Below are 24,321 nucleotides of genomic sequence, written 5' to 3'. Positions count from 1 at the left end.
GAAAGACACGACAGAGGCAAAGAAAGAGAGAGAGCGTTCATTCATGCAAAAAAAAAAAAAACATAGAAAAGAAAATTCGAGATTGCGGTAGTAGCAGCCAATCATTTTCTTTCGCTCCTGAAAAAGTGGCAACATCGCAGCCACAACAAGCAGGGGGGAAGAAGGGACACGTAGAAGTACGTACACGCTTTTTGAGGGCGACTTCATTAGCCACTTTGCGTCTCGTTTCGTCCTCTCAGATTCGGCGTCTGAATTTCTTTTTCCCAGCGTTGTCATAGCTTTCGTTTTTGGTAGTTACTGCTTAATACTGCGTTTCGTAAATCTCCATCCCACCGTGGCCCCTTCATTTCCGTTAGTAATATTAATGGAAAAAAGAACAGCAACACACACCGCCTACAAACACACACACACACACATATGACTACCGCAAAGGTGAGCGGGAGTGTGCCGAAGCAGAAGCAAATGAATGCGGAAACCGGGGGAGCGAATTAAGATGTAAAGTCCTCTCGCACACACACACACACACACACACACATATGCAAAAAATGAACAAAGAAAGAGTTAGCGTTGCACTGGGAGGAGTTCAAACACAAGACAGTTGAAAGCACTGCTTCTTCTTTTCTTCTTTCCTTCTAAGTACGGAGGAGCTCAGTGAATATATGTGAAACAGAAACAATTTAGCATCCCGAATTGGCAATAGTAAACATACGCAGAGCAACTGAAGCTTTAACGCGAAGAATGTATCAATCCGCCTAGATACGTGTCCGTCTTTCTCCTGAAGAGGTATCGGCGGCACACATACACCTCCTTGGAAGGATGTGTGCGCGTGCTCAGTTCATCCTGACGCGGTCGTCGGCGTCGCACCACCACCGCCAGCAGCAGCAGCAGGAGCGGCAGCCGATTCGTCGTCCACCACGACCTGAAAGTCGCCTGGCGTCCCGCCAATCCGAGTGAAGCGCTCACCCTTCTCGCGCAGGATGTCCTCGATGTTCTTCGCCTCATCCTCCAACCAGCCGAGGTTGTCAGCGAGGAGGTGCTTCGCGAGGCAGTTCGGACACTCCACAATCACAATACCCTTCGTGTACGCGTGCTTGCTGAAGCGCTTCACCATGCGGTAGTCGCACGGCCCGCAGGTGAAGGCGGCCACCATGTCGCCCTCTGCCGGCCCAATGCCTGCCCCGCCCATCACAGAGCTCTTCTCCTTCTCGGGCTGCTGCAGGGCAGCGAGGATGCGCTCGCGGTCCTCCGTGGAGAGCGCGCTGAGCTGCTCTGCGAGCGACGGATTGGCGCGGGGCGACTCCTCCACCGGGCTCTCCACCGGCGAGACGGCGGCTGCCTTCGCTGCTGGCGCGTTCGCGTCCTCGACGTCGGCGTTCGTCGCACTACCGCTGCCGCTGCTGGACGAGCTCCATCGACGAGGTGCAACGGTGCAACACGAAGCGGCGGTCGTAGTGGGGAAAGGCGTAGAGAGGGGGAGCTGTCTACGGACGGCGGTGCGCAGTGGCACGGTGCGAGCCAGCGACGACACAGCCGTGTGCGGGGCAAGCCGCACCTGTGACGCGCAGTGGCGGAGCGCCGTGCGCGGGGCCGTGAGCGACAGCTTGGCGGCCTGGCGTAGCATCGCCACACAAAGGCCACCGCAAAGGGAGAGGGGTGTAGGTCCGTAAGCTTGGTTTTACAGTCGTATGCTCACAGGGCAGCGCCTCGCTGTACGTAATCCTTCTTAACTTCTTATCAAGAAAAGGCAGAAGAAAGTAGATGGGTGTATAACCACTTCAAAGCAGCCGATTTGAGGGGAGGGGGAGAAGAGAAGAGAAATGATGGCAGTGGAAGAGCGCATGACACAGCAGACATGTAACACGTGGAGGAGAAAGTGTAGACATTTCTGTCCTTTTAAAATTGACGTTTGCGCAAGATCAGCACTTTTCGCAGACATATATATATATATATATATACATCGGTTGTTTCCCACATTTTCGTTGTTGTTCCTCTAGTGGCAAGTCCAATCTGTTCGACGTGTGCTGAGTTAATGGCTCTTCTTCCTCTCTCAGCCTCAACAATATATCTATACATCGGTATTGTTTCCTTCTCGGCTGCCCCTCGGCAGTTCTATGGTGGACAAGGTGATCCGAAGCACGGGAAACGCACAGCGCTTCATTTGCCAACAGCAACAAAAAAGGGTTGGGAAGCAGTAAATAGTAATGATAAAACCAACGTGGCCAATCAAATACGCGCGCACCGACCAAAGAAATAAGAAAGCCTGCCCAAGGAGGCGCCGGTGTTAACGATTCGATTCATCTCACCGTCACGCACAAAGGGCGGAGGGGGGAACACTCTGCGCACCGCGTAAAGAAAGAAGGGGGAGAAAGAAGAAATACGCCTCGCTTAAACGACGGCGAGATCAGCCGCGCAGCAGCGAATGGGTACCACCATGTGCACCGCCTCTTTCGTCCCGAAAGTTGCTTCCTCTTTTTTGGGATGGCAGACATCAACAGGTACCATTATTTTTTTTTCCTTTTACAGCGCGTACTCCGGCTGCGCTTCCCGCGCACGGTGGCGCATCGCCTGCCAATCCGTGTGCCCACCTGCACGACCCTCCACCCGACTGTTCCCGCCCTTGATGTCTGCCTTGTCGCTCGGGTTCACGAAGAAGGCCTGCACCGTCACCGTACGCAGCGAGCCCATCATCCCCAGCAGCGCCCCGCCGCCAATCACGGACGACACAAGTCCGCACAAACCGATGAGGCCGACGCCGAAGGTGTACGCCGGCAGATCTGGTGAGGATGCAGCCATCACCACCTCCGAAGCAGCAGCTGATAGGTTGTAAGCGGAGGGCTGCTGCAGCGTAATAGGAGGCGGTGTCGCGCCGTAGTAGAGCGTGAAGGATGAGTGACTGCGTATGGCACCCGCCACCGCATGTACAGTCGACGCGGTGTGCGACGAGGAGGACGAGGCGGAGGACGGCGGGGCCGCTGAGGGGAACACCATGTACATGAACATGAAGATGCCCACCACGCACGTCAAGAGCCGCGGCAGTGTCGCAACTCTGTCGAACGCGGAGTACGCCAGTGCACGCAGCAGCAGATCGGGGGCGTGGTACTCGGTGGTGAGGACGTAGCGCGACGGCCGGCCCGGCACCACCCACGACCCACGGCTTCGACTGGTGCACAAGGACGGCGAGGCCATGCCGCTGCTCGCAGCGCCGCCGGTCGACGAGGCTGCTGCAAAAGAGAGACGATGCCGACCACCACCGCTGGGCGGGGATGTCATGGAGGTGCTGCGCCAATCGGTGGCCTGCGCGCGCGCGCCTGCTCCTGTGGCCGCATTACAGTTGTTGTTTACGGTGCTGCGACTGTTGCCTTCCCCATCACCAACGAACGCCGTCTGTCGGCGCGTGCGGGCCACAGCGGGTCGTGGGCGGGAGAAGCTCTCGTTGCCAGCGCCGGCAGTCGGGCCGTACATGCTGGCACCGGGTGAAGCATCTGAGAAGCTGCCGCTGCTCGAGAACTCTGAGGCGTGTGGGACGCCCACACTCCATCCCCACGAACCCGTCGAGGAGAGACGCTCCATCTCCGAAAGCGGCTCCGCAGCCCGTTGCGTACGTGCAGGAGGACGTGCGTGATGATCATGTTCATGATAATGATGGGGATGATGGGGATGGGGGTGCGATGGACCTCCGTGTGTTAGACCCACGGCGGTTGGGGTAACGGAGTGCGAGGAGGCAGTGGCAGCAGCGGCAGCAGCGTCGTTCGCTGAACTGCCGCTGGCTGGCTGAAGGCGCCGCCGGCTGCGATGCACCGAATAAAGGCACCATGCACACAACACGTCGAGTAAGGGCAGCGCACCGGGACAGGCAAGAAGCGTCGCCACGGCGGTGTGCTGCCGCAGCGAGGACGAGGCGGGACAGAGGTGGCGGACAAGCGCGAGAAGCGCGGTGGCGCCATGCGTGAGAGACGCCGCGGCGGCGCAGCGCTGGCCGTAGACCTCCCACACATACAGCAGCACCGAGACAACGGCGCTGAGCACGTAGGTACCCGTTAGCACGAGCAGGCAGCCCTGCAGGGTACGGCGCCAGAGCAGCAGCATAATCCAAAAGCAGAGGGCGAAGACCGTGGTGGAGGCGGTGGCGATGAGCAAGCAGCGACGACGCCAGCGCCAGCCCCACCCTTCCCACTCCTCGCGATACTGCGCCAAAACGGTGAGAAACGGAATCACCTCCCCGTCGGCTGCGCTGCGCTCCAGGTCCATCGTCAGCCCCACCGGCACGTGGATGCGCTGATCGCGTGCGAGGAGGCGGAAAATGTCGAGGTGGCCCAGCTGCGAGGACATCTCGATCGGCGCCGCCACCACGCACTGCATCGCCGGCAGCGACAGCCCGTGATGCCGCAGCAAGTAGTAGGAGTTGCGAAAGGCGGTCATGGCTTTCGAGAGTCGACTCGGGCGTAGGTGGGGGTGCTGCAGCAGCCAACTCACCACTTCCGCATCCCCAGCGAGGACGCAGACTTGCAGCGGCGTCATATAGAAGCCCGCATTGACCTCGACGGCGGGGTGGTCGAGTAGGTAAAGGAGCACCTCCCGCCAGTGCCGAGCCGTCTGCAGCGGACACCCTTGTGAGTCCTTACGGAGGGAACCGGTGAGCGTGTCATCCGCCGTGAGGTCGCGGCCATGCGGCGTCGCCACTGTCGCGCCTCCCGCAACCCCACTCGCGGCAGCAGCGGCGGCTGCAGCACGAGGAAGGACACACCGGCTTCTCCCCCTCCGCTGCTCCTGCCGTTCCCGCTCCAATCCCATCTCTTCTCCCTCCGGCGCCTCTATTTCAACTTCAGGGGAGCGGCTCCCAAACAACGGATTATCCCGTTGCGCTCCCTGTGGCATGCTGGGAGGCGACGACGACACAGATCGCCCCGTCGCGCACTCCGCCCCACCACTGTCGCCCCCTGAGTGTACGACGAGCAGCGGCGTCGTGCTGATCTCCTCTTCCTCCTCCTTATTCAGCGCATCGGAGGAAATCTCTGTAGGCGAGGTGACCGCCTGGTGCGGCTTCGTCGCGTGCGACGATGGTTGTAGTGGCGGCGGTGGTGGCGTATCGAGCTGGACCTGCTGCTGCTGCAACGCCCGCCGTCGACAAGCCAGGTATTGCCGCAGGGCGTAGAGGAGAGCAGACGTGCCTTCGTTGTTTGCAAACCGGTTCACGTTGACCCCGGCGGCGTCGCCCAACAGGTACATCGCCCGCACGTTGCCCAGCACGACGGCCGTGAAGAAGCCACCGCCGTAGTTGGGCCGGATGCGGTGATGCGACAGAAGAAACGGTACTACGGCCTCCTCCTGCCCTCGACGCACGGCCACCGTAAGCGGGAACCCCGTGTTGGCGTCAAGCTCTTTGACCTCCACGAGGAGGTGTAGGACGTCTATATCCCCTATGCCCGCGGCAACCGCAACCGGCGCACACATGGACCAGTCCCAGAAAGGGTAGGTGAGGAGCAGACGCACTAGTTCCACGCGGAGACAGGGCAGGGGGTGCTGCACCGCCACATCCACCACGCCGGCGCTCATTGTCCACTGCTTCTCCGCGAATTCACGTAAGAGACTCTGCAGAGGCTCCAGCGCACGCAGACTAGCTGCGCGCATGCAGCCCGTCGCCCTGCCCATTGAACCACCACTGCCGCTGGTGTTGTTCCAGCCCCTCGAGGAGCCTCTTACAGAATAGGTCGAGCTCGGCAGCGACAGCGAGGCGGTGGCCGGCACCTCTGTCACGAGCGGCGGCGTCGTCGACCCGCCGCCGGATACTCCTGCAGCCGCTGTTGTAGGAGCTGCATTTACTAAGGGGTCCGTGTGGGCTCGCCGCACCGGCTGCGTTGACGAGGGAGAGCACGTGCGGTGCGAGACGCCAGAAGAGGAGTCGGCGGCCACCAGAAACGCACTGCGCCGCTCCACCACCTTCGCTCGCGCGGTGGTCGACCCTGCGCTCCCTGTCGGAGAGGTGATGTCTCTGCTCGCGGGAAGAGCAGCCGGTACGGCAGAGAATCGACCGCTAGGAGACGGCGGTGGGGCGGCGCTGGCTGCTGTGACACCCTCATTCACCTTCATGAGCGCCGCCAAGGTGTTGTACGCATACAGACGTGCGACGACACGCCAGACCTGCCGTTCGCAGGGCTGCGAAGGCAGGGGTGTTTTGTACGCACCATCGGTGACGAAAGGGTCCTTCGGCCACGACATTGTTGATGACGGCTACGCGCCTCCTCCTCAACAACAACAGCAACAAAAATGGAGAGGACTTTTAAAAAAGGAAGAAAGACGAATGTTAAATGATCGGGCACCGAGAAAAAAAAAAGACCGGGAGAGTTAACGTAAGCGCGTATGTGAATGGCGGTGGCCAAAGGACGCAACAGCGAGGAGGAGGAGGAACGAAGGCTACGGAGTCGCACAGGAGGATAATACGAGAAACGTAAAACAGCACTACACCACTATCTTGTAGTGCTCTGCATGGAATTCCGTGAGTCGGCGTGGGTGGCAGCGTGTACGCAGCCCCTCTTTTTCTTAGATGTGTGAATACAGCAAACAAACAAAAAAAATTGCAAATAGAAGAATGAAACAAAGAAATAGAAGCAGTAGTGCTTAGCGTCTGTGATCGTCTGGTAAAGCAGCCGGACCAAGTTCCGCTCGTTTTCTGGAGGGAACCAGGAACATATAGTTCGTACCCACGAAAGACAAAGAAAACAGATATGGACACGTTGAAAGGCAAGCTCAACTGTCCTGTTTCTTTCGTTTCTTTTTCGAGCGTGTGTGTGTGTGTGTGTTTGTGTGGATGCAGAGAGTGTAGAATTTCGATACGCGGCGCGGCGGTTGGGTCAGGAAGAGTCGCTTCCGCAACGAGACTCTGCGCGCGGGTGGATTACAGAAAAAAAAGAAAAAGGAAGAGAGGGAGAGAGTGGCTTTGTTGACTTCAATTACGTTCGATGTGGACGTTATCTGCGATTTGCGCTAAAGCCGCTTTCAACATAGCCGTTGACAGCGGACCGCGACGTTCGCACCGAGAGCTCTCGGATTTTTTATGGGAGGTCGAAACGTGCGTTTTTGGATCGCTTCCCGTTCCACAGTAAATACGCTCCTCCACTACCAGAGCCGGCAGGCGTGAGAAGGACAGTACATTCAAGAGCATACAAAGAAGAAAAAAGAACAAGGAGAGGAAGGAAAGGGAGGCAGCGGAGGAAGCAGAATACAGTAGAAACGTGCAGCGTGACTAAGCACCCCATTGCAGGAAAGGCGGCAGCTTTCAAAGGCTGCCTTCGCCTTACAAACCTTACGTAGCTATCCGTTCGGAACAGTAATAGGAGAGTCCCTGCCGACTCGCTGAGTGAAAGAGCCGCCGACTCCTTTGCTAGTGCCCGCCACGAACGGGGAGTCTTTGGTCACGCTCCCATACCAGCCTACTCAGATACAGCTAGATCTATTTTTTTTTTTTTTGCATCAAGGGAAGATAGTATACGCTACTGTTTTACAAAGAAGGCCACTCCGCTCTTCACGGATGACGGAATGACCAGCCGCAGAGTGGCAGGCTGAGGCAACCGACACATGCAACCATTGGCACTTTCGCCGAGGCGCGTACTCGCATATATATAGGTATATGTTTGTATTTCCCTTTCCTTACCCACCGTTGAAGTCCTCCACACACACTCGTGCGTGCGCGAAATTTTCCTTGGCTCACGTGCACCGCTTCCTTGTACAGCCGCTAACCTTCTCCCAATCTTATTTTCCAGCCATCCGAAAAATCTTGAAAGAAAAATGAAAACCACTACAACGAACAGAGAAGCTTAAGAAGAGTAACAACTGAAAGGGAGGAGAGGAGGGAGAGAGGGGGAAGGAGGGGAGAAGCCACATAAAGAGGGAGATGAAAAAACAGAAAAAGCAACAACTCGAATTCGTGAACAGGCTGCCAATGGACGTGCATCCAAGAGGGAGGGGGAGGGGGGCGAACAATTGGTCCCGTGAAAGAGAGAGAAAACGCACAGGGGAAATATGACGTGGTGGTCTTTAGCGGACCCCCTCCGTAGCTCTCGCTTCTCCTCTCATACAAACGAACGGCTTCATTCAAAAAAATAATTCAAATTAAAATGATTCCGCAATGATGTCCCTATTGCGCCGCTCTTCCAAAAAAAAAAAGAGTACTCATTCTCGCTCTGAGTAGGAAGTAGCAAAGTAGCACCAGTTTGAAAACAGAAATATATACGAACACCTTCTGTTACTGCAAATGATAAAAAAAAAGTTCAGCATTATTAGGCTAAAAACAACACACACACACACGCACACACTAAGCAATACTCATGTACCAAATACTCACCACCACGACAGCACTCTCTACAGACAGCAAGGAAAAAAACCCTGCAACGCGAAAGTGCGGTTACTGAACGCACGACGACGTCTTCTTTCCCCGCAAGAGATTCAGCTCAGAGTGTAAATACGAACCGTAGGAGCTGCTGTGGACACAACGGACTATAGCGGAAAGCAAACAAACAAACAAACAAACAAACAACACACAGCTGTCCATGTTGGCGCGTTTTAGGCGATAAAAACACAAACAAAAACATGTGCGAAAAGAAATCAAAAAGAAGCCTTCAGCAACTGGAAAGCAAAGAGAGTTGCTGTGCCTCCTTGATGATTGGCACGCTACTCCACACGAACGCCACAACAAGAGAAAAATAAAAAATAAATATATAGAGCAGAAAGCGATCCTCCTCACCACGCAAATACAGGAAAAGCAAAAGAAAAAGGCAAGATTAATAGTTAAAAATATGAAGGAAAACAACATTAAACAAAACAGTAAGGTAAACGAAGTTAGAAGAAGCAACAACGCAACACTGGAGCTCAGCAGCGTCTGGTCCAACGGCCCCGAAGAGAGAGAGAGAGCGCGAGGAAGGAAAAAGGGTGAATATTCAACGATAATCAATACCAATAATAACAACAAAAGAGATAAGCAAAAGGAGAAAAAAAGACAGTATAATCCGCACCGTCATGCACTACCTTGCATTCGCTCTACACTCTCCAAAAATAACAAAGGCAGATATGCAAACTTAAGTATTATATATTTATTTCAGTTCAAATATCCCTTCGCGTTCTCTGCAGCTGTGCTTTAAGAAATCTCCGCTATCATTCCATTATCCCCTTTTTACTTTACAAAAAAAAGCCTCCTGATTACACCACTACAGGAGAAGGCGCCAGCCATCGTGGTTTCTCTTCTTCGTCTCAGCTCGCACATTACAGTGGCGCCGTCGTCGGGTAGCCGTTGTTTGGGTTCGCCGTGCCCTGGCAACTCGGGTTGTTGCCGCCCTGGTTGTTTGTCTGATAGGGGCCCTGTTGGTTCTGCGTGTAGGGGTTGTTGTTGTAGTACTGCGCTGGCGGCACCGCCGGCGGTTGGGCGTAGGCCGGATTGCCACTGTAGTTGTAGTACGCCGGCTGCGCCACGGGGTAACCGGTCGCCGGTTGCTGCGGCGGGGCGCCGTATCCGTTCACTGGCCCTTGCTGTCCCTCGTAGTAGGGCTGGTTGTTTCCATAGTTCTGATAGGCGCCCTGCTGTTGCTGCTGATCTTGGTAGTACTGCGTCTGCTGCTGCTGGGCCTGTTGCTGTTCATCGTACTTCTGCTGCTGTCTCTTCTCTTTGGCCGCCGATGCAGCCTGCGATACGCACAGCGCCACGCAGCACGCGATAAGTGCGGCGCACAGTCCAATGCACAGGAAGTCACCACCGTCCATGTCACCAAAGTAGCGCTCGCGCGCGTACAGCAGCAGCAGCGTCGTCTCCGGTGCAGCGGGCAACTTCGCAGGCAGCTGCAGCACACCGCCGGCCGACACCACCTCGTGCAGCGTCGTGTGAGGGTGCAGCGCCACCAGTGTCTCGCTTTCCTCCGCCGCCGCCTCTGCCACCGTGCAAGCTCCACCCACGCGCTCCGCACCCGCACTCGCAGCAGCAGCAGGCGCAGGCGCACGCACCGCAAAGAACAGCGCGTCCGCCAGCGAGTCCGTCGACCTCGCCCTCGCACGCCACCACCACTCATCCGCAGACGCCGTCGACGACGCCGCCTCCTGCGCCGCCAGGAAGCCGCGCAGCGTGTGCACCGTCGTGGAGGGCGGCACACGCAGACGCGTCCCACACAGCTTGTGCAGTGCCCGCAGCGCCGACTCAGACGACGCAGCAGCACACGCGTGGCGGCCACCGTCGGCGGTCCCGGCCTGCACGGCACGCTCCAGCGCCTCCTGCGTGCTGGCCGTCGCCTCTACGCAGAGCACAGAAACGAGGGCCTCCTCCGGCCCCGCCGGCGCACCCGCCAGCATCTCCTCCATCTCACGACTCTCCGACATGCGTTGTCCACGGCGAAGGATGGTTCGTGTTTTCTATGAATAAGTTGTTGTGTGGTTTCGTTTGCTGTGGAAGTGCTCGAATCGGTGAAGACTCGTCAGTTGGTCAGAAGTAAGAAGAGAGTTAGCGTTGGAGATAAGCGCTTTCACACCAAAAAAAAAAGAAGAGGACAAAGCTGCAATGATCAGCTCCGTTCCTCTACCGCCACGATCCCAAGTGGTACACGCTCACAATTCACGTGCATCGACTTCATGACCAGCACTGTGTATCGGCGTGTCCTCTTGCATCGTCATTGGACACACAAACTCTTCGTTGGTGTGCTGCTTCTTTTGCGATGCCGTTGATAGCGTTGTATGCCTACCCTTACTTGAGTGCGTACCTTTGCAGATTCGATCCAAAGCAACATCTTCGAAACACCAATAATAACACTAATGCGAAGTGATAGAGCAGCAGAAAACAGAAAAGAGAGAAGTAAAGGAGAAGAACCTCCGCAACGACTGAGAAACCAAAAATCCAATCCACTTCGACGGTTAGAAGCAAAAAAAGAAGAAGAAGAAATGCAAGTGATATCAATGAGCGTAAATGACTTAAAAGGAAAAACAGTAGAAGAAAAAATGTCCGTTTAAACCAGCAGAAGCCAGAAAGCACGTCTACAGCAGAGACACCCGCACCACCCACGGTACGTCTCTGACACGCCCTCACCCCACTCCAGACCGCACCAAGCACAAAATAACGTACGGAGAGAAGTCAAACGAGATGCCTGTGTTTCTTCATTCCCCTTGATGGATCAAGGGAAACAGACGTATACAAAATAAGGAAGCAGAACGTTATGGCAAGGAGAAAGACCGGCTGCCTCCAACCTAAAAGTAAAAGCAATACGAACAAAGAAGAGGGGGAGGGGGGAAGGGAAGGGAGGCTCCATCGTGCAACGAGTGACTCTCACAAGAGCCAATAAAAGATCTCGATGCGTTCACCGCTTCAAAAAATAAATCGGCAACGACGACGCCGACAACGGAAAAGGAAAACAACACGAAACGGACATGTAACTTTTCGCAAACGAAATGGAAACGTCGATTCATATGGCGAATCGAGGCGAACGATCGAGAAACACACGCACGCACACACACGCACACCCCTATCCAGCCTGCTGCTCGCCTTCGCACTTCATCTCGCATGCATCGCCACACCACTACGCGGTTCCCATATCACTTGTTTCCCGCCTTGGTGTCGTTCTCGCGGTGCTGTGGCTCATCTGTCTGTGCACTTGCCGGGCTCCAAACGGCGTCCCCGCCGGTGGCGTTCAGCGGGCTCCAACTCCATCCCGGTGCGTCGTCATTCGGCTTCGGCGATCCGTACTGAGGCTGCGCCTCCACATGCTTCGCTGCCTCACCGCTAGGAATGTCCTCCACCGCTTTCTTACAAGTGGGGCTGTCCAGCGTTGCGACCTCCTTGGTCTGGGCAGGATCGGCTTTGAATGTCAGCCCGCCCTTGGCGTCGTCGTCTCTGAGATCGTCATTCAAAGACGCGGGGTAGAGCGCGGGGGGCAGACCGTGAGGTGGTGACGAGCCGGACAGGGGAGACGACGCTGAAAGAGGCTGCGCTGGTATGAGGACGGACGGCGGTGGGGTCGGTGAGGACGGCGCGGCGCGAGCAGGCGGTGGTGGTGCTGCATTGTAGCTATACGACGTAGGTGGGCCTATCACATACCCGTTTGCTGGCTGCTGTTGTTGCTGCTGCGGAGGCGGAGGCGGAGGCGGAGGCGGGGGAGGTGGGCTTCCGTACGAGTTGGGCCATGCGGGTCCCTGATGGTACGGCGGCTGGGCCGGCGGCATCCCCTGTGGATAGCCTTGATATGATCCTTGCTGTGGTGGTTGCGAGGGGTCATAGCTCTGTTGTTGCGGTGGTGGTGGTGGTTGCTGCGGAGACTGATAGTACTGCTGCTGCGCCTGCTGCTGCGCCTGCTGCTCTTGCTGCTCTTGCTGAGCCTTCTTCGCCTTCTTTTGGTCTTTGTGTTGATTGACAGCTTTCACCGTTTCGCGAATGCACATGTGGGCGATCCACGCCCCGATGGCGGCGCAGAAACCGAAGATGCAGGCGTCAACCATGTCACCAAAGTAGCGCTCGCGCGCGTACAGCAGCAGCAGCGTCGTCTCCGGTGCAGCGGGCAACTTCGCAGGCAGCTGCAGCACACCGCCGGCCGACACCACCTCGTGCAGCGTCGTGTGAGGGTGCAGCGCCACCAGTGTCTCGCTTTCCTCCGCCGCCGCCTCTGCCACCGTGCAAGCTCCACCCACGCGCTCCGCACCCGCACTCGCAGCAGCAGCAGGCGCAGGCGCACGCACCGCAAAGAACAGCGCGTCCGCCAGCGAGTCCGTCGACCTCGCCCTCGCACGCCACCACCACTCATCCGCAGACGCCGTCGACGACGCCGCCTCCTGCGCCGCCAGGAAGCCGCGCAGCGTGTGCACCGTCGTGGAGGGCGGCACACGCAGACGCGTCCCACACAGCTTGTGCAGTGCCCGCAGCGCCGACTCAGACGACGCAGCAGCACACGCGTGGCGGCCACCGTCGGCGGTCCCGGCCTGCACGGCACGCTCCAGCGCCTCCTGCGTGCTGGCCGTCGCCTCTACGCAGAGCACAGAAACGAGGGCCTCCTCCGGCCCCGCCGGCGCACCCGCCAGCATCTCCTCCATCTCACGACTCTCCGACATGCGTTGTCCACGGATGCAACGGATGATTGTACTGGTTTATACGTATATATATATTAAAGTTAAGTGTTTTTTGTTTTTAACGTTTCTCGCCACATCAACGAAAAGTCGAGTTGGAGAATCCGCAACGGCAAAGACGGGAAGGTAAGATAGAGGGATTGTAATCATCATCATCAGCGTCAGCGTCAGCATCACCGGTACGTTTCCATCAGTTTGCAGCCGGCCGCAGCAACAAAAAAGAAAACAAAATGAACGGACATCACGGTTGTTGTGAGCGCAGCGCGGGTTTTATGGGGGAAAGGATCAGAAACACGCCGTTATCAATAAGATACATGGCATTGCCCGACTCTTATACGAGAGAATTACACCCTTTGCGATTCCCCTTTGTAGCCGTATATGTGTTTTGCTTTCGTGTTTCTCGTGGGAGACGAAACCGCTAGGTCGCCTCTTTCGTGCTTCTCGCGGAGTTACTTGCAGCACGTACTCGGATGGTCCTTTTTTCGTTGTCATAAAAAACACTGCGAGTGTAAAGGCGTGATAAGCAATTACATGATCAGGAAAGAGGAAAGAAAAATCGAAGGAACACTACGAGGAGAAAGCTAAAGATTCAGAAGGGGTGAACTATATGAATATATAGATTTATATATGCATTTACAGCGGCACAATTACTAAGAAGAAAGAGGCTTGTAGAAAAAAAAAAAAAATAATATATATATATAGACCGCTGTGTTTGAAGGACAGTCGATCTCTCTACTATGAAAAGACATTACATCGGCTAACAAGAGAGGGAGAAAACAAAAAATAATTGAGATAATGCTGCCAGCGGAGTGCAAAAGTCAACGATTGAAAAGAGGAGGCGAACAGCGCACGCGAGACACAAAAGGCATGCCTCGGCTCAACACAACAGCAACGACAACAAAGCGGTCACTCACATAAAGCACCTGTACGGATAAATGAACATTTAAAAATTCAAGGAGGAGAAATAATTAAAAAGGACGCCGCGTTGGACTGCGGCGGTGAACAAACTCTACAGCTGAAGCAAATGAGTGTCGCATTGAAAGAAAAGCAAACGAAGGGGAGGGGAAACAACAACGAAAATGAGTCCACTGGAAAAACAATAAAGATGGTTACGCTACACTAGCAAGTACAGTATAGAGCACCTTTGAGATTTCCTTTTTTCTCTGGAGGGAGAGTTCTGCTGTTGTTGAGCTGAAATGAGGGGACATTTAACAAGGACGGTGAGGCGCGAAAGTAGAAAGCTTTCAACGCGTAAAAAGCAAAGGAGAACACGCAAAACAAAAAGGTTCGCACTCACCTCTGCTGAGGGAACGCATCAACCACATCGCTTTGCCACCGCACTCCCAACGAAAGCGCACGACATCCCACCTTACTCTCCTACAACGGCGCCGCGCCTGGCTGCTGAACTCCTGTGTTGTAGTATCCCGGATTATTATTCATGTTCGGCTGCGGCTGCGGCTGCGGCTGCTGCTGATATTGATTCTGGTAGGGGTTCGGGTTATTTGTGTTGTTTCCATACGCATTGGGTGGCACGCCGTAGCCGTTTGCGGGTGGGTTGTAGTTCGTATTATTATTGTCGTACCCCGTCGGCGCGTAGGGGTTGCCGTAGTTACCGCCGTTGCCGTTGTACTGCTGGTTATTGTTGTTGTCACCGTAATACTGCTGATTATTGTTGTTGTAGTTCGGCTTCCCGCCATTCATGTTGCCGGGCTGCTGCTGCGACTGGTTGTTCTTGCCTTTTGACGTCATGCAGCAGCAGACACCCGCGGCGATGCAGGCACAAAGCGCCACGCAGCAGCCAATGAGCAGCATTATCCCACCGTCCATACCGAAGCGAGCATCACGGGAGTAGAGCAGCACAACGGTGCGCGGCACCGCAGCTGCAGTGGCAGGGACCGAAGGAGAAGACTTCGAAGCAGCCGGCGCATCCCCTTCTGTTGGTTCCGCCACTTCGCTGGGCGGCGCGGCCGTCCCATTGCCTCTCCCCGCACACGACAACGACGCGCCCGCTGCGGCGTTGGCCTCCGCGGAAGTGAAGGCCAGCAGCGTGGGGTCGCGGCCAAGCGTGGCGAGGTCCACCGAACTGGCAAGTGGAATCAGCAAATCGGCAGACATCTCACGCGTCACGACAACGGGGCCGTCAACGCCGTCGACCACCAGCGTCGGGTCCTTCAGCGCAAATACGTGTAGGGAGGAGGGCGGTTCGGCGCTGCAGCGACAGCTGTCGTCCCCACGTCCCACTCGCCCTTCACCCGTGTGACTCAGCAAGAACGACTTCAGCGTCTGCAGCGACGTAGCGGCTGGTGCGTTGAGCAGCACTCCGGTGGAGTTCATGGAAATTCGATGGAAAGCGGCAGCGCGATCCGTCACAGGGGTCTCTAGCACCTCACGCAGACGCAGAAGACTCTGCTTCGATGCGTCGAGACAAAACACGGAAACGACATCCGCTGCAGCAGTGGAGTCCGTCACCTCTGAATCAACGAGGCTGCCCAGCAGCTGCACTGACGGCGTCGGACCACGCAGCATCGCCTCCATCTCTACATGCCCAGCTGTATCCTCGACCGCAGGAGAGCGGGGAGGGGCCGCAGTCGTCGCACCGCTGATGCTTGAGCGCGCGTCGGCAACGCTGTCAAAGGAGGACACAGAAGCGCCCATTTTTCGGTCGTTGCGTGGCTGTGTGAGACAGGCGCAACCTTTGAAAGAGAGAGAGAGGAGAGGAAGGAGGAAGGAGGGGAAAGAGGGGAAAGAGGGGGAACGAAAGAAAAGAATATTGAAGTGAATATGTTAGGGTGGAAAACAACGAAAACAAAGCACAAAGCCGAGTAGCCTGCCGTTTCCTCCGGTAGTCTCGAGAAGCTAGAAATATTTTTTTTTGTTGTCGTCGTTGCCGACTGCGTCGCCGTGTCAAACGACGAACTCGCTCAAACAAACAAAGAGAAAAAACAAGCACAGTTGAGGAGAGACGGAAGCCAGGAAAGATACGGAGAGGAGGGAAGGTGTGAAGGTATAAAACAATGAGAGAGAGAGAAAACGAGATGAGCAGAAACCGTGACGCCGCGGGCGACGGGGCAGCAGAGGAATGCTCGCAGGGAGTCTCTCTGTGAAGGCAGTCCTACCTGCTGCTGAAGGAATGAGACGAGAAAGCCCCCTTTTCTTTCACAATGGAGTAGCAGAGCAGCTGCCCTCCTGCTGAGAGCGCAGGGAACGAACTGGGAAAAGTCAAGAGCAACCATAATAATGATAACTGCCGGTTCTTCTACTATTTTGATAGTAAAGCAACTCACTTAGTTTCCTTTTTTTGCCTTTTAAAAGAGAGAAACCACATCAACAACGTATGTTATATTCGCGCAGTAGCGCACAAGGAAGAAGCAAAAAAAAAAGTGTTCTTAAAGGCAGAAGAACTCAAGCACAAACGGTGCCGCAAAAACGAAGATGGAAACCTTCATTTCAAGAAGGCACCGTCCGTAATGGAAACACAATAATATTACTTGGCTTTTATGGACAGCAACGAAACAACAAAGAGAAGTAAACAGAAACAAGACCAAAAACCCGCATCTTTCCTTTAGTGTTCATATTCGTTTACTTACTTTTCTTTTCACATAGCCTTCTTTTGAATGTGGGGTTTGGAAAAGAAAACAGAGTTACTGCAGATTGAATTAATGTAACGAAAAAAGAAAGAAAAAGGGGAAAAAAATCAGGTAAACAAAGCCAAAATAAGAGTTTATACCTATAGGATACTTTTGCACAGGAAACTCACTACGCTATCCTTTGTGCACCTCAGATGATGTTGGCTTTTCATCAGTGTTATGATTGTTTTAAAACGAAAAGCTTCACCGTTCGCATGGCGGAGTCGTCGTGCTCGAGTGCGGCGCAGCGGTGAGGCGCACAGACGGAGGCGTAAGGTTGCGCGCTGTCGTACGTGACGCACCTCTGCGCCAACTGCAGGCGCATAAAGTGTAGTAGGGAAGTGGTCGCGGGAGCTTCTGTTTTAAAAACAAAAACAAATAAGAAAGAAATATTCCGCGAGAAGAGGTCGATACCCTGATGGAGGGCAACGTGAACGAACGAAAACCGGAAGACAAGAGCTTCAGCACCGCCCCATGTCTGTCCGAGAAGAAATGGAGGGCTCAAAAATTCTGATTTTGAATTTCAGTTTTCCTTGATCAGCGCAAGCAAAACGAATGCAAGAGAACAGTAAAAGAAACAGTAAAAAAAGGGTAAGTAACAGGAGAAGTCAAAGAAAGGAGAAAAGGGAGGAAAAGACGTTAGTTCACGACGCTCAGTTGCAGCAGCAGCAGCACAACACAGTGGCGCACACAGCGGTAAGGCAGGCACACAAACAGCAGTCACTGCAGCCCAGAGCGGTGTCGCGGGCGTAAAGGAGAACCAATGTGGAGGAAGGGGTCGAGTCGCTGTCTTCGTCGGCTGTCTTACCCACACGCACCTCTCCTGGCACGCAGCCGTGCTGAATGGCGATCTGCGGGCAGGTCATCATCTCCTCCACCGTCAACTCGTCGACAAGCGAGATGAGTGGGTCGGCAGCGGCGTCGCTCGCCGCCACGCCGCCACCACCACCACAACCACAACCGCGAGACACGGCAAACAAGTTCAGACGCACGTCGTTGGTGGCGGTAGCGGTGCACTCGCGGTGCTCAAGCTCCATACGGATGTGCCTCACCGTGGTAGACAGCCGCGCCGTCAGCTCAATCGCCTTCATGCCGGAGTGGAGAATGGCCTCTGCCATTGTTGCCGTCGCACCATTGCTGGTCGTGGTGGCGGTCGTCGTTGCCTTCCACTTGCGCAGCATGGCGATGTTGGCTGGGGTGGCCGCAAAGCAGCGAACAGTGATCTCCACAGGCCGCTGCTGCACCGCTGGCATCGTCATTGTCATGGTGTTCATTTCGCCGGACATTGCAAATGCTCCTTTTCTTGGTGCTGTTGGTTGAAAAGGGGGAGGGGGGAGGAGTGAATACGGTAAGAGTAACCTATAGTCCGGATTCGTTATCGAGCGCAAGTTGGCGGCGAAGTTATCGTTTAATCGCGGAGAGCACCTATGAAAGTGATGAGAAGAAATACAAGAAGAGGAAGAAAAGATATACAGATGAGAAGGTCTTGGCAGAGAACGACAGCTTAGAAAGATGCGAGAAGCACCACTCGAAACAAGAAAGGAGTCTTCGCTCGTTGTGCCTCGAAATGGAAAGTGCCGCATTTCTCGGTGGTTTCGGCCGCGCGTTGTGGCCGTTGACACTAGTACCGCTTATGATGGTGCACACCAGCGTCCCTACAGCTTCAATACGGCAGCGCATGGTGGAACGGTGATGTGCGCAGTTCCTTCACAGCGGTTCGAGAGTCAGTGTGCGTCAGCTGCACCCTCTCGTTTTTATTTCTTTTTTTCCTTTAATAATTGGAGATTTTCTGTTTCCGGATACGTTACTGTCGTGGTCTTGTATGAAAGCGAATGAAAAACAAAACAACGCGTCCACCTGCTCGAAACGCGCACAAAGCACGCGTAGGGATGACACTGTAAGCAAGACTGGCGCGAGTCAACCAAACATAGCCGACAAGCAAAAAACAAATAAAAGCAAACAAAACCAAAAAAAAATGAGAAAGCACAACTAAATGAAAACAGAATAGAATACTCGAAAGAAAAGAGACGCACAAATCGAGCGAGACAAGAATAGTAATTCAGAGAAGATGATGAGGGGTCGACATTCCTTTCTTTTATCTCTAAAAAAAATATGTAATAATTACTTTGTACACATGTTCAAAGCCAACAATGAGTGTTGACTATTCCATTGCCTCCTCTCTCTCTCTCTTACTCTCCATCTATCTACCTCTCGGTCTCCGCACACGACGAAGCGCACCAGCGCACAGCTGCCACGAAAAAAAGAAAGTAGCAAGAGCAAAGAGACGCACTCGTTTCGTACACATAGAAACTAAATTAAAACAAAAAGGGGAAAAAAAGGGGAGTAAACAATAACAATAATAATCGAAGAGGTCATTTGATGGAGCAGCAACGAGGTTATAAATTCCGCGGCTGGGAAAGAAGCCACAGAGCACGAGACACGTTCCATGCAGCTCACTTTAAAAGAAATTTTGCGGGCGTGGATTCTCCTTCGCTTAAGCCTTGTCAACCGTGGGTGTGCCATCAACAGGCTAAACCAGATCACAAAAAGACAAAGGGCACTGGAGAGGGCGAAACGCAGCGGACGTGCCAGAAAGAAACGTAAAGAAGAAGAAAAAGAATGCGAATGATTATGGAGGCGGAAGCACCAACTAATGAAAGAAGTGCGTATGCCGGCTGAACAGATCACAAAGAAGACAACGCATCGAAGCGAGCGGCAGCGGCAGAAGAAAAACAAAAAATCTTCACACACACACACGTTATCAGCGATACCAATCCTAGTATTTTTGCTTGTTTGTTTGTTTCCTTCCACTAACAGTTTCGTCAGCTTAGAATTGTTTGTGGGGCCCTTGAGCATCGCTGCCGTTGCTGTAACGCACCTGCGGAGGCGGGTAGTAGAACTGAGCCTGTGGGACACCCGCGTAGGTAGGCGGCGGGTTGTTGTTGTAAGGTGGGTAGTAGGCGTTGTCGGTGGGGTAGCACGCGGGTGTCTCGTGCGGATAGCAGCCGTCTGTACTGCAGCCGCTCAGCGGGTTGCCGCTGCTCACGCGGGAGACACGCGGCGCGCGATGATGGGCGGGCCGGTGCCCGCAGCACCCGCAGAAGATTGACACGATCGCCGCAACGAGCCCGCCACAGCAGCAGCAGTAGCCGCCCCACCGCGACCCCCGTGCGTAAAAGAGCAGCAACGTGGGGGCCGTCGCCGCTGTCACGGCCCTTGCCGGCATCCTGTTGATCTCCTCTCCCTCCGCCGCCGCAACAAATACGTGCGGGCACTTCAGCACCTCTGCGAGGGTCAGCCCATCAGGCAGCGCCACAAGCGGATCGTCGTCGTCTTGCGTGGCCGTCGCCTCCTCGGCGTTCGTCGCACCTCCTGTCGCCGTTGCGGGTGCAGTTTCAGCGTGCGGGGCGCCCCGTCTGACCGCAAAAAGAGTGAGGCAGACGTCGTCATTCGTTGGCACCGCGGTCGCTGCCTTGGGCCCATTGAGTTGCTGACGTGCCACCACCTCGCGGATGTCCAGCACGGTGGTATCCGCCGAAGCCGCCAGCTCCACGCCTGTCGCGCCCACTCGGGAGAGCGTGTCGGCGGTGGGGGCCTCACCGTTGTGGATGCTCTCCAGCAACGCCCGCACCTTCTCCGTGGTCTCGGCGGTCACCTCCACGCAGTACACGTTGACGACATCCGCCGTGACGTCCTGCGCGGGGGCCGTCGCCGCCAGGGCGGCGCTGTCGACAGCAGAGAGCATCGTTTCGAACAAAAATGAGAGACGAAGAGAGTTAAAAAAAAAAAACCTTTGCTTTTCGTAGATGAACGTTTTTTGTATGCCTGGGCACACTTGTGTTTCTTGGATCGCTCCAGCTATGATGTATATGGCGCAAATGATCGATGATGCGTCATGGCGCAGACATCCCCGCACAGTGGGCAGCGGAAAGTACACAGGAAAAAGAGAGAAAGAGAGACAGATAGAACAAAAGTACTCCATTGCGTTTGCTAAAAATTTGAAAAAAAGGAAAAGGAGGAGAGAAAGCGGCTGAACGAGTCCCACCGCAATGACACAGCTCAACCGGAAAAAGAGAACCGTTGATTATTACCTTTTGAGAAAACGCCACCATCACCACGAACAGCAAGAAGACGGCTTTCAAAAAACTCGCGTTAATGCAGCGTTGCTTTCATTTCCGTTTCTCTTTTCAGAGTTCTTACTACTGATGCAGCAACGCTGTGCAGTCTAAAACGATAATGTCCAGGAATGGAAAACAGGCAGGAAAAAAAATCACACACCATCGCCTTTCGAAAGGCGATCCCTTTTTTTTTTTAAGAGGAGGACGAGGGGATGCCTGCAGAACCTACTTCACCACGGCACCTGCGGTGTTCTTCTCCTCTCGAGAGAGCCACGGAAAGCGCTGCAGAAGGCTTGCACGAGCCTCAGGCGTGAAGGGTGGCACCGTGCCCTCACCCTCTCCTTTCAGCAGTTGGACAAGACCGTTTGCATCCTGATCCACCAGCATGTTCGCCGCCACGCTTGCGCACAGCTGCTGCAGAGCAGGCACGCCGAGTCGAGTTGCAGCCTCCAGGATTCCGCGCAGACGCGTCCACATTTGCTGACGATTTGCGGGTGAAAAGACCTTCAAAGCCTCCGGTGCGGGGCGGAGATCGCCTGTGCGATTATCCGCAGACCACCCAGCAAGATCCACCCACCGCGCCTCCTTGACGAGCTCGAGCAGCGTTATCTGCTGCCACGGGAGACCAAACAAGCAGTGGAGCACAAAGTGGTGCTCCCACGGAGAGAGCGCGTACAGGTCGGCGAAGTTCAGCGGACGCCGCAGCGCTGCGGGTGTATCGGCACTGTGGTTGAGAGCGGTGTTGTGCGACGCGGAGAGGCGTTGCCCTCCGCGGACGGCATCTGGTGCCAGCGCGGTGGCAGCGTCCCAGCCCGACACGCCGTAGAAGTGCTCCATGTACACCGCCACCACTTCAAACACTTGCCGGTCCACAAAGGGGAGCGGAAGCACGACGGAGCTGCCATCGCAGGACGGAGGCAGCGAGTCCTCCGCTGCCCCTGTCGCCGGACCACCGTTCACTTTAACTGTGGCCTCTGCGTTCTCGAGCGAGTCCGCCAGCAGATCCCGCAGCGTCACCGAGCTGCGCTGGACAATGTACGCCGGGCACCGATAGCGCCACGGCGGTGTGGAGCCGTCGCCTCCGACGTCGAGCAGGACATCGGAGGACTGGAGGGTGGAAAAGCAGGCGGGGGCCGCTGTTCGACCCGCGCCTCGTGCCTCCTCCGGTGACGGCGTCACCGACGACGCAGACGTCGTACTGCCCGCCTCCTTGCTACAGAGCTGAATGCTGCGGAGCTGAAAAGACTTGTCCGTGATGCTGCTCATGCTGTCGAAGTCAGCGGCGCAAAACAGATTAAAAAAAACGCTGTTGAAGGCGGACAATGACAAGCCCTTCTTTACTCTTCTCTCCTTTCTTTTGTGTACTGTTCGATGCTTGCGAAACTGCTTTGGTGTCTTTGGGAAGCAACACCACCGAGTAGACGCGTTACAGGAAGGACTTTTTGGGGCTGCAACCGCCGTCCTGAAAGAAAGCCGATATGCATATACAATAATAAATTCCGATGGTATCCGCAAGGACAGAGGGCGTAAGCAAAAAATCAACAACCAGCGAATTGGCAGCACCAGAAGAGAGGCAACGGTGCTCGTCTTTTACCCTTAATGCTCCTTGTAACACTGTCCTCGCGGAACGCTTTCCAGCGTAGAGCAGCACGATGTAGAACGCCAAACGATCTATGAAAAAAAAAAAGAGAGACGGCGAGAAAAGGAGGAGAATAGTCTACAGAATACGTACGCACGTACACAGCTGCACACACACATACACACACACACACACACAAGGACATGTACTCATGCAGGTGTCAACATCAACAGCGACCACACAAAAAAGAAGCGTCAAACTCTCGGCTTCCCACGTCATCTCTTTTCTCCGTTTACGCAACAGGCACGCAGAACAGAACGAGGGGGAGGGATGAGACACGCTAGCGCGTCCTTGCTGGAGAACGCACAAAGATGCGGTACTACCTGCCGCAAAAAAAAAAAAAGAGATGAGACAACTCGCACACTTGCCCACGCGCGGACATCAAACCGGTGATTGAGGGTCTCTTCTCCGTTGTGCTGTTCATTTAGCCTGAACAGCGGCGCGGTAGCCCTTGAAAAGAAGAGCCTTGAACAATGCCTAACAGGTATGCTCTCAGTTCTTTCCTGGTCTCCTTTTACATCTATATATTTTTTTACTTGTTGTGGACTTCAATTCAAAGGCACTTTTTTGTTTTAGTTGAATTAATAAACATGAAACGCACTCATCGTCCAAAACCAGAATGCAGCAACACAAAAGAAAAGTTGGGCGCATAGAAGAAGAAACAGACCTTTTTTTTTGCTATCGTACTTTTTAAGTATTTTTTTTTTTGAACTTTACTTTCTCGTTCATCTTTTTTCTTTTCTTTCTCTTGCCGTTGCTGTCTCCTTCAGGCTGTGTGGCGACTACTTCTCACCCGCCCCTTCCCTCGTTCTCTTGCTTCGTTTCCTGTGGTCGCTTGCTGCGGAAGAGAACAGCAAACAGACGTGCAAGAAGCGGTTCCAAACACACACCCACTCACACACACACAGAGAGAGAGAGAGGAAATGAAATGATGACAGCAAACAAACAAGCCAAACAAACAAAAAAAGAGTACGACAGCTTTACAAACGATACTGTATACGTTTCTCAAACAAACAAAAAAGAAGAAGACCACCACCACCCCAATAATAATACTAATATTAGTTTAAACAACGTATAAGGTATATTCACCCTAACAAGGAAAAAAGACCAAACCGTAACACACCGCAGCAAAGAAAGAAAAACAAAAAGCAAAATAATAATAAGAAATGAAGACCCACGTTGATTTACGGCAAACACAACGTTTTAGACCCAACAACACAACGATAAAGGCACTCTCTCTCTCTCCACCAAAGCGAAGCGAGAAAGCGGCAGCGGCAGATAAGGCAAGAAAAGAGCAGTACAGGTTTGCTTTTCGTTTGTCACAAAAAGTGGGTACGTGTTTGTGTGTGTCTCACACACCAACCTACGCACCCCTTACGCACCCTCCCCCCCCCCCTCCCTCCGGAAGGGTGGCATAGAAAAAAAGAGGAATGAAAGGGCGTAGCGGCAACAACAAGGAGGTCGGGCAGAAGACGCATCAAACGCGACAAAAGCAGCGCACGAGCGAGCACTCCTTAAAGAGAAGAAGGACAAAAAAGAGCCACCTTTGCAGAACGTGAAGGGGGTACTGAGAACTCGCAGAAAAGAAATATGTATATACTTGTGTAAGAGACACAGAGAGCAACACACAAGTAAAAGCGATACCAACGTCTAAGACGAAATCTTGACCTTTCCTCTTTTTCTCTCCTCGGGGTCAGTGCTGAATACACGCAAGAAGACTTATTCATGGCTGCTGCGTCTGCTCCATCCGTTTCGTGCTCTTGTTATTGTTGCTGTCCAACACACACACACGCATTTTTTTTGTTTTTCCATCCTTCTCAGTAAAAAAAAAGTTCGTTGCGCATTAAAGAAGAGAGGAAAG

The 24,321-nt window shown here is 54.2% G+C and overlaps 9 protein-coding genes across 14 annotated transcripts; all 9 read right to left on the bottom strand.

The window, feature by feature from the left end:
* Positions 1-835: 835 nt before the first annotated feature.
* ABB37_05331 (putative mitochondrial hypothetical protein) lies at positions 836-1,775 on the bottom strand (the record flags this gene model as incomplete). 2 transcript variants are annotated; one of them, XM_015803303.1, is made up of 1 exon in its annotated part: positions 836-1,775. In XM_015803303.1, the coding sequence occupies exon 1, from the start codon at positions 1,619-1,621 to the stop codon at positions 836-838; it is 786 nt and encodes a 261-aa protein (XP_015657945.1). In that variant the 5' UTR covers positions 1,622-1,775. The 2 variants fall into 2 exon arrangements, with proteins under 2 accessions (XP_015657945.1, XP_015657946.1); XM_015803304.1 differs by having other exon boundaries at positions 836-1,732.
* A 742-nt stretch (positions 1,776-2,517) lies between these two features.
* On the bottom strand, positions 2,518-7,115 carry ABB37_05330 (hypothetical protein; the record flags this gene model as incomplete). Of its 2 annotated transcripts, none has more annotated exons than XM_015803301.1 (1): positions 2,518-7,115. In XM_015803301.1, exon 1 carries the CDS (start codon positions 6,214-6,216, stop codon positions 2,518-2,520), a length of 3,699 nt encoding a protein of 1,232 aa, XP_015657943.1. In that variant the 5' UTR covers positions 6,217-7,115. The 2 variants fall into 2 exon arrangements, with proteins under 2 accessions (XP_015657943.1, XP_015657944.1); XM_015803302.1 differs by having other exon boundaries at positions 2,518-6,276.
* A 1,283-nt stretch (positions 7,116-8,398) lies between these two features.
* ABB37_05329 (hypothetical protein) lies at positions 8,399-8,806 on the bottom strand (the record flags this gene model as incomplete). The annotated part of the gene is made up of 1 exon (XM_015803300.1): positions 8,399-8,806. The coding sequence occupies one exon, from the start codon at positions 8,804-8,806 to the stop codon at positions 8,399-8,401; it is 408 nt and encodes a 135-aa protein (XP_015657942.1).
* Positions 8,807-9,252: 446 nt separating this feature from the next.
* Positions 9,253-10,430, bottom strand: ABB37_05328 (hypothetical protein; the record flags this gene model as incomplete). 2 transcript variants are annotated; one of them, XM_015803298.1, is made up of 1 exon in its annotated part: positions 9,253-10,430. In XM_015803298.1, the coding sequence occupies exon 1, from the start codon at positions 10,351-10,353 to the stop codon at positions 9,253-9,255; it is 1,101 nt and encodes a 366-aa protein (XP_015657940.1). In that variant the 5' UTR covers positions 10,354-10,430. The 2 variants fall into 2 exon arrangements, with proteins under 2 accessions (XP_015657940.1, XP_015657941.1); XM_015803299.1 differs by having other exon boundaries at positions 9,253-10,419.
* Positions 10,431-11,556: 1,126 nt separating this feature from the next.
* ABB37_05327 (hypothetical protein) lies at positions 11,557-13,062 on the bottom strand (the record flags this gene model as incomplete). The annotated part of the gene is made up of 1 exon (XM_015803297.1): positions 11,557-13,062. One exon carries the CDS (start codon positions 13,060-13,062, stop codon positions 11,557-11,559), a length of 1,506 nt encoding a protein of 501 aa, XP_015657939.1.
* A 1,392-nt stretch (positions 13,063-14,454) lies between these two features.
* ABB37_05326 (hypothetical protein) lies at positions 14,455-15,999 on the bottom strand (the record flags this gene model as incomplete). Of its 3 annotated transcripts, none has more annotated exons than XM_015803294.1 (1): positions 14,455-15,999. In XM_015803294.1, exon 1 carries the CDS (start codon positions 15,730-15,732, stop codon positions 14,455-14,457), a length of 1,278 nt encoding a protein of 425 aa, XP_015657936.1. In that variant the 5' UTR covers positions 15,733-15,999. The 3 variants fall into 3 exon arrangements, with proteins under 3 accessions (XP_015657936.1, XP_015657937.1, XP_015657938.1); XM_015803295.1 differs by having other exon boundaries at positions 14,455-15,995; XM_015803296.1 differs by having other exon boundaries at positions 14,455-15,970.
* Positions 16,000-17,356: 1,357 nt separating this feature from the next.
* On the bottom strand, positions 17,357-18,130 carry ABB37_05325 (hypothetical protein; the record flags this gene model as incomplete). Its single annotated transcript, XM_015803293.1, has 1 exon — positions 17,357-18,130. The coding sequence occupies exon 1, from the start codon at positions 17,987-17,989 to the stop codon at positions 17,357-17,359; it is 633 nt and encodes a 210-aa protein (XP_015657935.1). The 5' UTR covers positions 17,990-18,130.
* A 1,400-nt stretch (positions 18,131-19,530) lies between these two features.
* On the bottom strand, positions 19,531-20,448 carry ABB37_05324 (hypothetical protein; the record flags this gene model as incomplete). The annotated part of the gene is made up of 1 exon (XM_015803292.1): positions 19,531-20,448. One exon carries the CDS (start codon positions 20,446-20,448, stop codon positions 19,531-19,533), a length of 918 nt encoding a protein of 305 aa, XP_015657934.1.
* A 598-nt stretch (positions 20,449-21,046) lies between these two features.
* Positions 21,047-22,494, bottom strand: ABB37_05323 (hypothetical protein; the record flags this gene model as incomplete). Its single annotated transcript, XM_015803291.1, has 1 exon — positions 21,047-22,494. Exon 1 carries the CDS (start codon positions 22,085-22,087, stop codon positions 21,047-21,049), a length of 1,041 nt encoding a protein of 346 aa, XP_015657933.1. The 5' UTR covers positions 22,088-22,494.
* Positions 22,495-24,321: the final 1,827 nt, after the last annotated feature.

This window comes from Leptomonas pyrrhocoris (assembly GCF_001293395.1).
Source record: "Leptomonas pyrrhocoris isolate H10 chromosome Unknown, whole genome shotgun sequence".
Taxonomy (NCBI): Eukaryota; Euglenozoa; class Kinetoplastea; order Trypanosomatida; family Trypanosomatidae; genus Leptomonas; species Leptomonas pyrrhocoris.
Note: the sequence above shows the minus strand (reverse complement) of the source record. Positions and strands in the feature narration are given on the sequence as shown.